At 43.3% G+C, this 13,877-nt stretch overlaps 1 protein-coding gene across 1 annotated transcript in view; it reads left to right on the forward strand.

Annotated features, from left to right (window-relative positions):
• Nucleotides 1–13,877, forward strand: part of fars2 (phenylalanyl-tRNA synthetase 2, mitochondrial) — a 198,708-nt gene that overhangs the window by 50,631 nt on the left and 134,200 nt on the right. Inside the window, exons 2-4 of the mRNA XM_072678708.1 lie at nucleotides 5,967–6,620; nucleotides 7,776–7,938; nucleotides 8,371–8,502. Of these exons, the coding sequence (XP_072534809.1) occupies nucleotides 5,982–6,620; nucleotides 7,776–7,938; nucleotides 8,371–8,502 (934 nt within the window). The 5' untranslated portion in view covers nucleotides 5,967–5,981. The remainder of the gene's footprint in view (nucleotides 1–5,966; nucleotides 6,621–7,775; nucleotides 7,939–8,370; nucleotides 8,503–13,877) is intronic.

Consider the following 13,877-nt stretch of genomic DNA (forward strand, 5'->3'; position numbering starts at 1 on the left):
TTCTTCATCATCTTCATCTTTTACTTTTTTAGCTTCTTCATCTTCTTTTTCATCTTCTTCTTCTTCGTCTTTATCTTCTTCATCATCTTCATCTTTTACTTCTTCATCTTCATCTTCATCTTCTTCTTCATCATCTTCATCTTTTACTTCTTCATCTTCTTCTTCATCTTCTTCATCATCTTCATCTTTTACTTCTTCATCTTCTTTATCTTCATCATCTTCATCTTTTACATCTTCATCTTCTTCTTCTTCATCATCTTCATCTTTTACGTCTTCATCTTCTTCATCTTCATCTTCGTCTTCATCATCTTCATCTTTTACGTCTTCATCTTCTTCTTATTTCCTAAATGCATGCTTCAGAAAATCATCCAGACACACATGCCGAAGCTTTGAGCGTATGCCGGTGCAGCAGGCCTGTGGATTTACAGCATTCTCTGGCAGGCCTTGGCTGGTGGGTGTGTTGAGACGTGACTTGATATAAAGGCACGGATGGAACCGAGCATTCACCCGATATTACAGAAAGAGAGGAGAAGATGAACAATCACACCGTACTCATAAACCCAGCCGAGAGTGTACGTGTGTGACTGAGATTTTCCTCTGTGTGTGTGTGTGTGTGTATGTGTGTGTGTGTGTGTGTGTGTGTGTGTGTAGTTAAGAGCATTGCACATTAGGTGCGAGTGCAGGCATCTTTCCTGAGTTTTTATGCTCTTTGCATAAAACAGAGCAGGTCAGCTCAGCCCATTTCATTTGATTTGCAGCATGGCGGCAGTGGTGCAACTGTAAAACAGGAGCGAGAAATGGAGCAGCACTCGCAGGAACCCCGTCGTAAGCCACTGTGCTGCAATGCCACTGCAATGCAACACTCTTTCCCCTTTGTGTCACAAACTTTTCACATCACTCTCTTCTGTCACTCTGTGTCGGTGCATCTGTTTTGCTGTGCGTCACACAGTGTGTCTCCGGGTTTTGTGTTTGCGTGCCCAGGAGAGGAGGACTGTGAGCGGACGTGAGTCCACCCTATCTTTCAGTCTTCCGGGCTCATGAAATATTGCTGGGAAAAGGCAAATATTTGTGTGAAACCGAGAGAGAGGGGAACTGTAAGTGTGGGATAAATGCGGCCCTTCTCTGCCCTGCTGTCCCGAGTGCCTCTGCTGCCTGGGCAAGACCCACAGCCTCCGAAACTGAGAGAGAGAGGGAGGGATCCAGTTCTGGATCCAGTCCTGGAGTTGTCCTTCATGAGTTGGATCAGGTGTGTTAGATTGGTGGTTCTCTGGGAATGGAGCTGAGAAAGCCTTGAAAATGAGCCAATGGTTACATAATTCAACAACTTCCTAGCAACCACTTAGGAACACCCCAGCAACCTGGCATGTCCTAGCAATTGTCTCGCAACCATTTAGCAACACTCTAGCAGCCCCTTATCTATATCACAGCAACCATCTGAAATACCATAGCCACTGCTTAGAAGCGTCATAGCAACCACTTATTAGCACCACAGCTATCACCTGAAATACCCTAGCAACCGCCAGCAACATCATAGCAGCCACATAGCAACTCTGTGGCAACCATCTAGCAACCACTTAACCAGTAACCAGTGGACATGCTATAGCGAACACATAGGAACCCTATTGCAACCATCTGGAATGTCCTAGCAACTGCCTCACAACCATTTATCAACATTCTAGAAGCCCCTTTTCAAAATCATAGCAACCATCTGAAAAACCATAGCCACTGCTTAGCAGCATCATAGCAACCACTTGTTAGCAACACAACAACCACCTAAAATACCATAGCAACCACCCAGCAACTACCTAGTAACATCATAGCATACACATAGCATCTCATGTGGCAGCTATTTAGAAACCACTTGGCCAGTAACCAGTCGAGATGCTATAGCAACCACTTCACAGCACCCTAGAAACCTCTTGGAATGTCATAGCAACTGCCTATCAACCACCTTTCAACATTACATCAACCACCTGAAATACCATAGCAACTGCCTAGAAACCGTTTAGCAACACTCTAGCAGCCCCTTTTCAATCTCGCAGCAACCATTTGAAATATTATGGCCACTGCTTAGCAGTGTCATAGCAACCACTTAAGGGCACCACAACAACCACCTAAAATATTATAGCAACCACCCAGCAACTACCTAGCAACATCGTAGCAGACACATAGCAAATCATGTGGCAGCCATTTAGAAACCACTTAGCCAGTAACCAGTTGAGATGCTATAGCAACCACTTTGCCTCCTGGAATGCCTTATCAAAGGTATGGCAACCACTTAGCAACACCACACCCTAGCAACCACTTATCAGCACTATAGCAACATCATAGCAACTATATGTAACTCTCTAGCAACTACCTAGCCACAACTTATCAACACCAGAGGGTTCCAGAGAGGGGTGAGTGATGATTGGAGAAATGGATCGAGAGGGATGGACTGGTTCCAAGAAAAGCTGAGTTCTATGGATGGGTTCCTGACACGGTTCTTGTCCACACGGCTGTAAGCTAGCCATCATTTATACATGAATTCTAATAGGTATTCGATTTCTGTTGAAAGTGTAATTTTGGCAGCGACAACACTGTCTCTTATTCTTCAGCATCACTTTTTTCAATTTCTCTCGTCCAGCAGCAGAATTGCTTGCCTGCTGAGTGTCCCTTGCTAGTGTGCTAATGGCTCCACTCACCACACCTCAGAAGTTGTCTGTTTGATGAGCCAACCACTTCCGAAGCTCAAGCTCAGGCTAAACCCATTTGGCATCATGGCTGGAGTGACGTCTGGGGCTTCTCGCTTGGGTCTGACCACCTTGCAGTAGTTATTATTAATAAATGGATTTCTGTAGCTGATCAACCTATTGGCTGTGTTTTATTACACTAGAACCGAGTTTATGACCTGAGCATTTCTACAGAACAGCTTTGGTTTTACAGCAACGGTGATTAAAGTGCTAAAAAGATCAGTATCAGCAGATAATTGCCTCAAAACCATTTGCTCATCAGGCAGATGATTTAGATGTGACCAATATTTCAAACTGATATTTGATGACAGGTTTATTAGCACAGTGTTTAGGCCACGCTGAGCTGCTGTCACTTCTGTCGCTTCATGCTTGTACGAGCTGAGTCTCTGGGGTGCGAGTCTCAGAGTCCCGAGACTCGAGTAGGGAATTTTCGAGTAAGGGAGTTTTGTCTTGTTCTTAACTGCAGGAATTGCATCATGCAAAGCAAACCCCTTGTAAAAACCTGTCAGATCTGACACGGCTTCAAATGATGGGCCATTCATTGAAGAAAAGCTCCAGACTGGGGACGGAGCTGAAGTGCTTCACACGCTAAATTCAGAGCTTAAAATAAAGGAGCAAACCGTCTGTACAGCACCTCGGTTAGTCTGTGGTTTCAATGGTATGTCTGCTAGCTGGCTATCATTAATAGCTAATCCAGCTGACATTTTATTAAATTTTCATGCAGAATGATCTGTCTTACTAAACCTTCAGCTGGTGATGCCGCTGTGGGCTTCAGGAGATCAGCATTAGCGTTAATACTGCTGTTTACTTTACCTGCGCTCTACATTTCAGTGAAGTCCTATAGGATTATTGGAAATGCCACAAAGAATGATTGAGGCATGAGCAGCAGGGACTACAGTTGCTAAGACAACAGTAAATTCACTGCAATACCCATAATGCAACACCTTCAAAACCTAACCCTATACAGCATTTCCCCAACACTGTGCAAAGCAACAGCTAAGTCCTTAACCACTTAGCAACACCCTAGCAACCACGTATCAGCACCACAGCAACCCCCTGAAATGCCACAGCAACCACAGAGCAAAGTACTTAGCAATGTCATAGCAACCACTTATCAGTGCCACATTAACCACCTGAAATACCAACAACCACCCAGCATAGCAGCTTCATAGCAACTCTGTGGCAACCATCTAGCAACCACTTAGCCAGTAACCAGCTGAGATGCTATAGCGACCACTTTGCAGCACCATAGCAACCTTCTAGAATGCCATATCAGCTGTCTCGCAACCACTTAGCAGCCCCCCAGCAACCACTTGAAATACCATAGCAACCACCAAGCAAACCACCTAGCAACATCATAGCAACCTCTTATTAGCACCACAGCAACCACCTCAAATACCATAGCCATAATCATATCATGATCCAGCAACATCATAGCAGCCTTATAGCAACTCTGTGGCAGTCACCTAGCAGCCACTTAGCCAGTAACCAGTTGAGATGCTATAGTAACCACTTTGCAGCATCATCGCAACCTTATGGAATACTATATTAGCTGTCTCCCAACCACTTATCAGCACCACAGCAACCACCCAAAATACCATAGCAACCGTCTATCAACATCATAGAAACTACTACTCTCTAGCATAGAGACCTATCAATGACTTTGCAACACCAGAGAGGTTCATAGAGGAACAACAGATCATAGCAACCACCAAGCAAACCGCCTAGCAACATCATAGCAACAACTTAGCAGCACCACAGTCACCAGTTGACATGCTGTAGCAACCACTAAGCAGCATCAGGGTATACCAGAGAGGTCCAGAGAGGAACAACAGACCATAGCAACCACCAAGCAAACCGCCTAGCAACATCATAGCAACCACTTAGCAGCACCACAGTCACCGAGTTGAGAGGCTGTAGCAACAATTAAGCAGCATCAGAGTATAGTAACTCCCTAGCAACCACTTAGCATACTCATAGCAACTCATAGCAACTGCCTAGCAACTGACGGGCAAAGTCATGTGCAAAATCTATTTATTGCTGTGAGTTTTTAATCCAGGTCTAGTAGCAAGCTATTTAAGAAATTGGTGGTAAACTGCAGGGTTTTGGCACTTTTTACATTTACCTTTAACCAGTACAGCATCAGAGGCATCAATTAAGGGCATATAACCGAGATTAATCCCTTAATTATGTTGTTCAATCAGTTTTTGAGTAACTGAGATTCATAGTAATATGATGAAAACTCATAGATTATGAATTTTGTCAGGTAGCATCGTGACAAACGATTACAACTGACTGATGTTCATCTTGCCATCAGATTTCACATAATTAGAGGAAAGGGTGATCTTAAGCTTAAGGTACAGAACGAGGAGAAACTCCAGAGTGGTCACTGTAGTCATAATCCTTTGAAATGTTTTTTTTTTTCTTTATAATCCTTTAATTAACCAGTTAACCAATCTTAAAGCAAATCTTTTAGACTGCCTTGCTTTTTTCACCGGGCTGAGGTTTTTCAACCATTTTCCAACCTCCAGCATTTACCATATATATTGCCCAGGTGCCCGAATGTAACAGTGGGACCATTTAAGGTGGAAATGAACATTTGAATAAGAATCTGTCAAATATTAAACCTGCAGCTTCATCCACCGTTTCTTTTCTTTTCTTTCTTTTCCTGTTAAAATCTTTCTTTATTGTGACCAGAATGAAGCCCTTGGTTTTATGCAGCAGGACTTTCTGTACAGAGCGGTGCGATGTAGGCAGACATATCGGCGTTTGTGTTTACAGCAGCTGCTAAGTGTTAGCATTACTGAAAGCCTGCTAATTAAATGTTCCTGTGTTACACACACCTCAGAAATGTTCATCTGGCCAATTATAAAGAAAGACATGGAGTCCACAAAGATCCAAAGCTTTTAGACTCTCAGAGTCAATCCTGAGATTGTCGGAGTCAAAGAATCAACTTTTGAATTGACTCCAAATACTAAATTATGGGCAAGTCTTGAGTAGAGGTGTGGGTAAGGCAGTAGGCAACTTTCTGTGGTATCTAGTCCCGAGGATCTAGTCCCTATAAACAATACATGGATTTGAAGATTTTGGCAATTTTTGGCAATGGCCACCAAGTGAAGCATTGAAGCTCATGTTCTGCTCCACCTTCATTCAAACAGGAACATCGATCCATTCTCAAGTTCTCATTCTTCAACAGCTTGGACTTAACCTCACTTTTTTCTGCTGTTTTCTCAGGTCCCTGGTCCAGCTATGGGCTCATACTGTAGAACTCTGCACAAATCTCTACACCTTCTGAAACCCGTCACCTTCGCCTGGCCAGTGACCCGTGTCCCATCCAGTGGGTTGATAGTAGCTCAAAGACTTAACCAATGCAGGAGGACGTCCACACACAGCCCCTCGTCCCAGCCTCAAATTAACGACAGCTCAGTGGAAGTTTTTGGCCGTGTCTACCCACGAGATGATATGACCAATGTCACGCCCAAAATCCTGTCCATGGTGGGCCGTGATCTTCACAACCAGTCCCACCACCCGCTGTGGCTCATCAAGGAGCGCATCAAAGACCATTTTTACCGCTCCTACATTAGCCGGTCGGGCAACCCGCTCTTCTCTGTGCACGATAACCTCAGCCCTGTGGTCACGGTGGAGCAGAACTTCGACAGTTTGCTCATCCCAGCTGACCACCCCAGCCGGAAGAAGGGCGATAACTACTACCTAAACCGCACTCACATGCTGCGTGCCCACACCTCCGCCCACCAGAAGGAGTTGGTGCGTGCAGGCCTTGACTGCTTCCTTTTAGCTGGAGATGTGTACCGGAGAGATGAGATCGACTCCAGCCACTACCCAGTGTTTCACCAGATGGAGGGAGTCCGGCTTTTCTCCAACCATGAGGTCAGGGCATGATCTGTATTGTCTAGAACTCATTGATCCTTTGTTTCAATACTGGACATCGACTTGTCCTTACCATTTCCCAAGAGGGAATCCCCCCTGGCATTTTACAGGCAGTTCCAGATTTAGCGCGAGTGATTTTAGCTTTATTAGTTGAGGAGTTTGAGTTAACCCAAATATAGACAGAAGAAGAAGAACTTGCCCTGAAGTCATAACAAAAATAACGACCGTATATTTAGCTCAGACCAATTAACACTAGGCTCGTCATACAGTATAGACACCTTCCGATTGAAGGTATTAATATGTACTTAATAGATACGCCCCTTTCTGCAGAAGCATGGCTTTCCACTACATTTTCGAACATTGCTGTAAGGATTCAGTTCTGGATCACATGACAGCTCCCCAGCTCATCCATCAAGTTATTGGATGGAGCTCCATTTTCTCCTGAGAACAAAGTTCTGCTGCTCCATAGCCTAATACATCTACCCCTCTATTGAGACTTAGTATTGGGTATGGTGATCCTACATCCATGTTTAAGCTGTTTGTGCAGTTGTTTTAGTAAAGGGTGCAGCCTAAAGTAACTGTCTACATACTTTTAAACAAATAGTGTCATTTATGCATAATTATTAGTAAAAACTGATTAATAAGAATACAGTGTAAGGAGTGTATTGTTGCATATGACTGAACCGGACAAAGACCTGTGTAGATTTCTTCTTGACCAATAAACTCTGCTGGAAAACTGTATTGTAAAAAGGTTTATGGGTTGACCAGCTTAGCTCTAGACCAGCATAGGTCTGGTTTAGCTGGTCTCCAAGCATGATCAGCCTGATCAAGCCAGATAACCAGTATGGCCAATCTTAACCATGTTGGTCGACCAGCATGATCAGCAAGACCAAGCTGGTTGACCAGTATGACCAAGATCCAATGCAGCTAACACTGTGCTGGTCAGGGTCTGGCCAGCTTTTTCAACCACCTTCAACCATCAAAGACCAGCTTAAAGCATCCAAACTCAACTGCCAGCTGGATTTTTCAGCATGGAACAAGAATCCTGATCACTCTTGCCATGTTTAGTTAAGTACGTTACAGCATTTGAGGGGATTTTGATGTTATAACAAAGTACTTGTTTAAAAAACAGTCATATCTTTCACTGCTTGGCAGCTGTTTGCCCGAGTGGAGAACGGTGAGGACCTGTCTCTCTTTGAGGACAGTGGTCGCCGCACACCACAGAAGCAGGAGACACACACCCTGGAGGCTGTTAAGCTTGTGGAGTTCAACCTCAAACAGACGCTCACTCGCCTCGTCAGACACCTTTTTGGAGAAGGTAGCTGCACCTTGGTCACACATATTGGGCTGTGTTTACATTACTCGCCTCAGGCTTTCTTCAGACTGGCAGCTCAGATGCTGTCCTTTTGGCAAGTCTGCTTTTTGGAAAGATCACCTCAGGTCATTTTAGCTGGTTAGCTGCTGCTGACATGCTGCCTGTACTAGATGATGATGACCACCTTGATAAGTGCATGGATTCTTATTTTGGCTGCATTGCCATGCCTCAGATATGTCTTGCATAATGTCCATATAAAAATCTGATTTGATCAAATTGATTTTTGTGTTCACACTTCTCAAAAAACAGATATGGCACCATGATATGTCCTTGTAAAGTTAAAATAGCCTTGCTTCTCCTTACTCACCTCTCTGTCAATCTGTTGTCTTTCTTTCTCTTCTTCTTCCTTTTCTTTTTTTTGGGGGGGGTTTTCAGAGCTGGAGATCCGCTGGGTGGAGTGTTACTTTCCTTTCACACATCCCTCCTTTGAAATGGAGGTGCGTTTCCAGGGCGACTGGATGGAGGTGCTGGGCTGTGGTGTAATGGAGCATGAGCTGGTGCACTCAGGTGGGCGCACACACATGCATATACACATGAGCAAACACGAAATATAGATGGACGAAATATATAAAGACAGTCATAGTCATAGAAGGTAGAGGATGGAGGACCTATAGGCAGTGGTTGAACTGAAGGGGTCCTTTACTTAAGATTCACATTGGATTTGAAAATCATTATTTGTCTTAACCCAGATGAGTTCAGATTTCATGTTTGGTCATCATTCAGCCCGTCCCTCCTCTTTACCCAATTAGGGACTGCATTCACCCTCTATTCCTCCATATTCTCAATATCTTCAACTCTGGGAATCTGGTGTAGCATCTGATTTCCCTCCTCAAACACACCTGATTTAATTCATATAAATTACTATGTTCCGTAGATGTGTGTAAGGGCAGGGAAGTCACCAAACTATCCTGAACTTTTACCATCAAGGATGAGAGACCCCTGCCTTAAACAGGTTTTAATTTACAACAGTGGAGTCACCTGTGTTGTTATAGCAAGGTCCACAAGGCTGATGTTACCAGGTAACTTATACGATAAGCAAATCATTAAAAAGGTGGAGTTTTATTTGACCTATTTAAATATCTGGTTCATACAGGCGTTTGTATGCCCAAAGTCTGGTTCAGATGTTAGTTTGTACGCCCAAAGTCACATTTAGGCAGAATTTTGTATGCCCATAGTTAGATTTAGACGTTTGTCAGCCCAAAGTCGGGTTCAGACAGAAGATTGTACGCCCCAAGTTGGGTACAGACATTGTTTTGTACGCCCAAAGTCGGGCTCAGACAGACGTTTGTCTGTTTGTCTATTTGTTTGTCTGACAAACCAATGTCTGAACCAGACTTTGGGCTGACAAACATCTAAATTCAACTATGTGCACACAAACTTCTGTCTGAACCCGACTTCGGGCGTACAAACCACCGCGCAAAGTTGGATTTAGGCAGAATTTTGTACGCCCATAGTTGAGTTTAGACGTTTGTACGCCCAAAGTCTGGTTCAGACAGAAGTTTGTACGCCCAAAGTCTGGTTCAGACAGAAGTTTGTACGCCCAAAGTCCGGTTCAGACAGACGTTTGTACGCCCAAAGTCCGGTTCAGACAGACGTTTGTACGCCCAAAGTCCGGTTCAGACAGACGTTTGTACGCCCAAAGTCCGGTTCAGACAGAAGTTTGTACGCCCAAAGTCCGGTTCAGACAGACGTTTGTACGCCCAAAGTCCGGTTCAGACAGACGTTTGTACGCCCAAAGTCCGGTTCAGACAGAAGTTTGTACGCCCAAAGTCCGGTTCAGATGGGTTTCAGAAATTTCAAGCTACTGAAAGAGTTTTGACCCTTTTACACAACTCAAAAGCACATTGTCAAACTGCTCTCAAAAAGTGCCAGCATAATGCCTTCCTGCCTCTGCCAGTAGATGGCGCTGTTGTGCAGCTCTGTACGCAAGTGCCCTGCTGCTGCAGATGGGACCGTTCAAAATGAAGGCCCTCCGAGGGAAGGATACGCTCAGCTGCCCAGACACGGCTCTGCTCCCTGGGGATGAGTTCAGGATGACCGCCCTCCTTCCTTCACTCCCTGGTGCTCGCTCCTCCCTGCCATTTAACACGCCGCTGTCTGCTCGTCACTCCTCACTGAGTCTGTCCATGTTAAACATCACATTAGCCTCCACAGTTCTCAGCTGGACGGCCGGCATGGGCCACTGAGCATGCAACAGCTAATCGTCAATAGTGCCCCTCCAGTTGCCAATAAATAGAGATCTATAGATGACAGGACTGCAGTTGACCTGAAGGTGCACCAGTTGTTGCAACAGTTGTTTAGCAGATTACAGTGATTTCCTGTATATAACCTGAGAAATATGATTCAGCTAGCATAGCAGTTAGCATCCTTGGAGTTTTAGCATGTTTTAACACTCAGTAATGCAGTGATCTACTGTATATAGCCTAAGGAATGTGAATCAGCTAGCTTTAGCAGTTAGCATCTGACATCTTAACATCTTTTGAACACTCAGTAATTCAGTGATCTACTGTATACAGCCTAAGGAATATGAAGCAGCTAGCATTAGCATGTAGCATCTTTGGAGTTTTAGCGTCTTTTGAACACTGTAATTCAGTGATCTGTATATAAACTTGAAAATATAATTCAGCTAGCATTAATTAGTTATTATTTTGGAACATTCAGCAATTCAGTGATCTACTGTACATACCCTGAGGAATATGATTCAGCTAACATTAGCAATTAGCATATTTTGAACACTGTAATTCAGTGATCTACTGCATATAGCCTAAAGGATATGAATCAACTAGCATTAGCAGTTAGCATTTTTGAAGTTTTAGCATCTTCTGATCACTCAGTGATCTACTGTATGTAGCCTGAGGAATATGAAGCAGCTAGCATTAGCACTTCACATCTCAGTAATTCAATGATCTACTGTATATAGCCTAGAAAATATTTAGCAATTAGCATTACATTAGCAGTTAGCATTGCAATTTCAGCATCTTTTGGAACAGTCAGTAATTCAGCAATGTACTGTATTTAGCCCGAACAGTATGAAGCAGCTAGCATTAGCAGTTAGCACCTGTAGAGTTTTAGCACCTTTTGGAGCACTCAGTAATTCACTGGTCTACTGTATAAGGAAAATGATTAAGTTAGCTAGCATTAGCAGTTAGCCTCTTTTTGAACACTCAGTAATTCAGCAATCTACTGTGTGACTGGAAATAACTGCCCGGTTGGCATCGCAAAGATGGCCAGCCAGATGAACAGACCTGCCTATAAGGACTGTTCACGCTCACTGTGCGTATTTAAGAAAGGTAAAATGGTCAGTATCGATATCTGGATCGTCATCGTCCCAGAAATTCCAGACTCCAGCGTCCCTGTTTTTGAATGCCAGTGTGATTCACTCTTCGGCCTGAAGTGGTGCATGCTCACCTGGCTCCAGGCTGTCTTTTTTTAGCGCCGTATTTTAAGATGCTCTTGTGCTTTTTGCCATTTTGAGTGTGTCAATAATTGAAAGCTTTTCTATCTGAAGGCAGGTCCTTAAAAGGCCTCAATCTCTTACTCCATCCCGTCCTCTCCCCACTCTGACCTCTTCTCACTCTTCTTCATGATGGATGCTTTTTATTTGTTTCCCGTTGGAGGCAGCTATTAGGTGTTTTTGGTCTTTTTCTGGTGGATGTTGGGATGAGTCTGGCTGCTTGAGGGATTTCTTAAATGTTACTGTCTAGAACAGTGGACCAGTCTACAGAAATGAAAGCTGCAGGACGGTTGCTAATAGGGCTAATGGAGACCTATAGATGACGGGACTGCAGTTGTTTACTCCAGAAGGTTGCACGATATGTCGGGGGTTGATATATTATTTGCAACAGTTGTTTAGTGTAGGTATAATGAGGGTGGTAGACTTATCGTTTCTTAGTAATTCAGTGATCTGCTGTAAATAGCCTGAGGATCTTGACGGGTGCTGCCCTTATGTAATGAGGCTATATAATGGAGAAATTTGGGGATTTTACAGTACAATTGTAAGTACAATCCAGCAGAACCAGAACTCGTTATATTTACACCCCCAAACATTACCTTACACCCAACTCGCTAGCAAAATCCTTTTGAGGCCAAATGCAATGGCTACTCTAAGGGAACATTAAATCAATGCTAAAAAGGCTAAAGCTAACGCTATTGAATGGGTGAAGAATCACTGCGATGCTTCTGATTTTTGTAGCTATGCAACATACCTATGCCTTATTAATGAAGTTCTGAATACCAGTATGTGAGACAGTGTCAAAACCATATAAGAGTCATTTGCATCCACGAGCTCAAAAGATGCCCCAAAGTGTGTTTCCGAAGCTTAAAGCTAATAATATCAGGTGTTCCTGTTAATATGGAAACACAGTTTCTTAAAGAGTAACAGACTATTCTTCATAAATTGTCTGTTCTTTTCATTTTCAGAATGATGTGTCCCTGTTTTCATAAGATACAGTGATATAAAAGCTTATTTTTTTTTGTAAAAATGAAATGATTAAGTTTGACTTACCACCCCGTTACAGTAACTTGTTTGGCCTATACGAGCTGTAGATGCCTTGTGGAAGCTCGCCTGACGTTCAGCTGAATATCTATTAAATTCAGCTGGACTCTAAGTTGAATATAAACGACTATCTGTTGAATGTAACCCTGCACCGAACCCTAACCTTAACTTGACCCTTTTAGGGTTAGATTTAGGGTTTAGGTTGAGGTTAGGGTTGGCTTAGGCTTATAGTTAGGTGCAGGACATACAATGGACCATCCAAGCAAGTGATATCATTTGTTTATTTTTATTTTTTTACATCATTAATGCAAATTAAATGATATTTTATATTGTTATGAACCAAAGGTCAGGAGGTTGACCACATTAATATATGCAGCCATTTAAGAAGGACACTTCCAATCCGGTCACATACAACCCTATCACTAGTCAGACTCTACAACCATCACTGCTCCCTACGGCCACATACACACACACACTTAAACTACACACATGTGTTCAGGGAATAGATGTAAAAATACAATGTGCAATTAAGGGTCAATTTTCAATTATCTGTAAATAATCTGTAAATAATATTGTTATTGTTTTTTTTTACTTCTAATATTATTTATATTGTGTATATAGTGGTAATTTATCTACATTTTGCATCTGAGTGTTGTGCTATCCCTTTGCTGCTGTGGCACTGTGAATTTCCCCACTGTGGGACTAGCTTATCTTATCTTATCTTACATACCACCCTATCATGTTTTTTATTCTGAATATGGCTCCTATATTTGAATAAAAATGACTTTTTTACTTTAATGTTGTTGACTTTTCACAATCATCTGGGATCATAGTTCTGCTGTTGATCTGATTGATGGATATAAGCGTCCATCACTTATTAGCATTAGCTCTGTAGTTTCCATTGGCTGGTAAGAGGAACCCAGTGTGAAGTGGATCGTGTGTATCAGTATCAGTCCAGTCACTCTGCTTGACTGTATGGGACTCTTTGCCTCAGTTCGGTCTCAGTCAGAGGTCCTGGTCTGAATAATGACATTTGCCAACCTGGAGCTCCTGTGAATTGTGCCGTGTCCCATCACAGCACATAAGATCATATTTAATCCTAGTTTAACAAAACTTCAGCCCAAGTTTGTATGTGTGCGTGAGTGTGCGTGCGCCTCGCAGGCCTGATGGGCATACAGATCAGCCTGCGCTCTCTCGGTTGCTGTTGTCTGTGCATGTATTCGATCAGTGCTTTATCCCTGTGTACACCCACTGAAGTGGCGGTGCATATTCACAACTGGGTAAACAAAGCCCTTATGTCTCCAGACAGCTGTCAGCAGGCCTGACGCCCAGCAGCCGAGCCTACTACAGAGATCCCCCAGCCAAGCCCAATCAGGGTGGGAACTAC

The sequence above is a fragment of the Salminus brasiliensis genome, chromosome 5 (assembly GCF_030463535.1).
Source record: "Salminus brasiliensis chromosome 5, fSalBra1.hap2, whole genome shotgun sequence".
Lineage (NCBI taxonomy): Eukaryota > Metazoa > Chordata > Actinopteri > Characiformes > Bryconidae > Salminus > Salminus brasiliensis.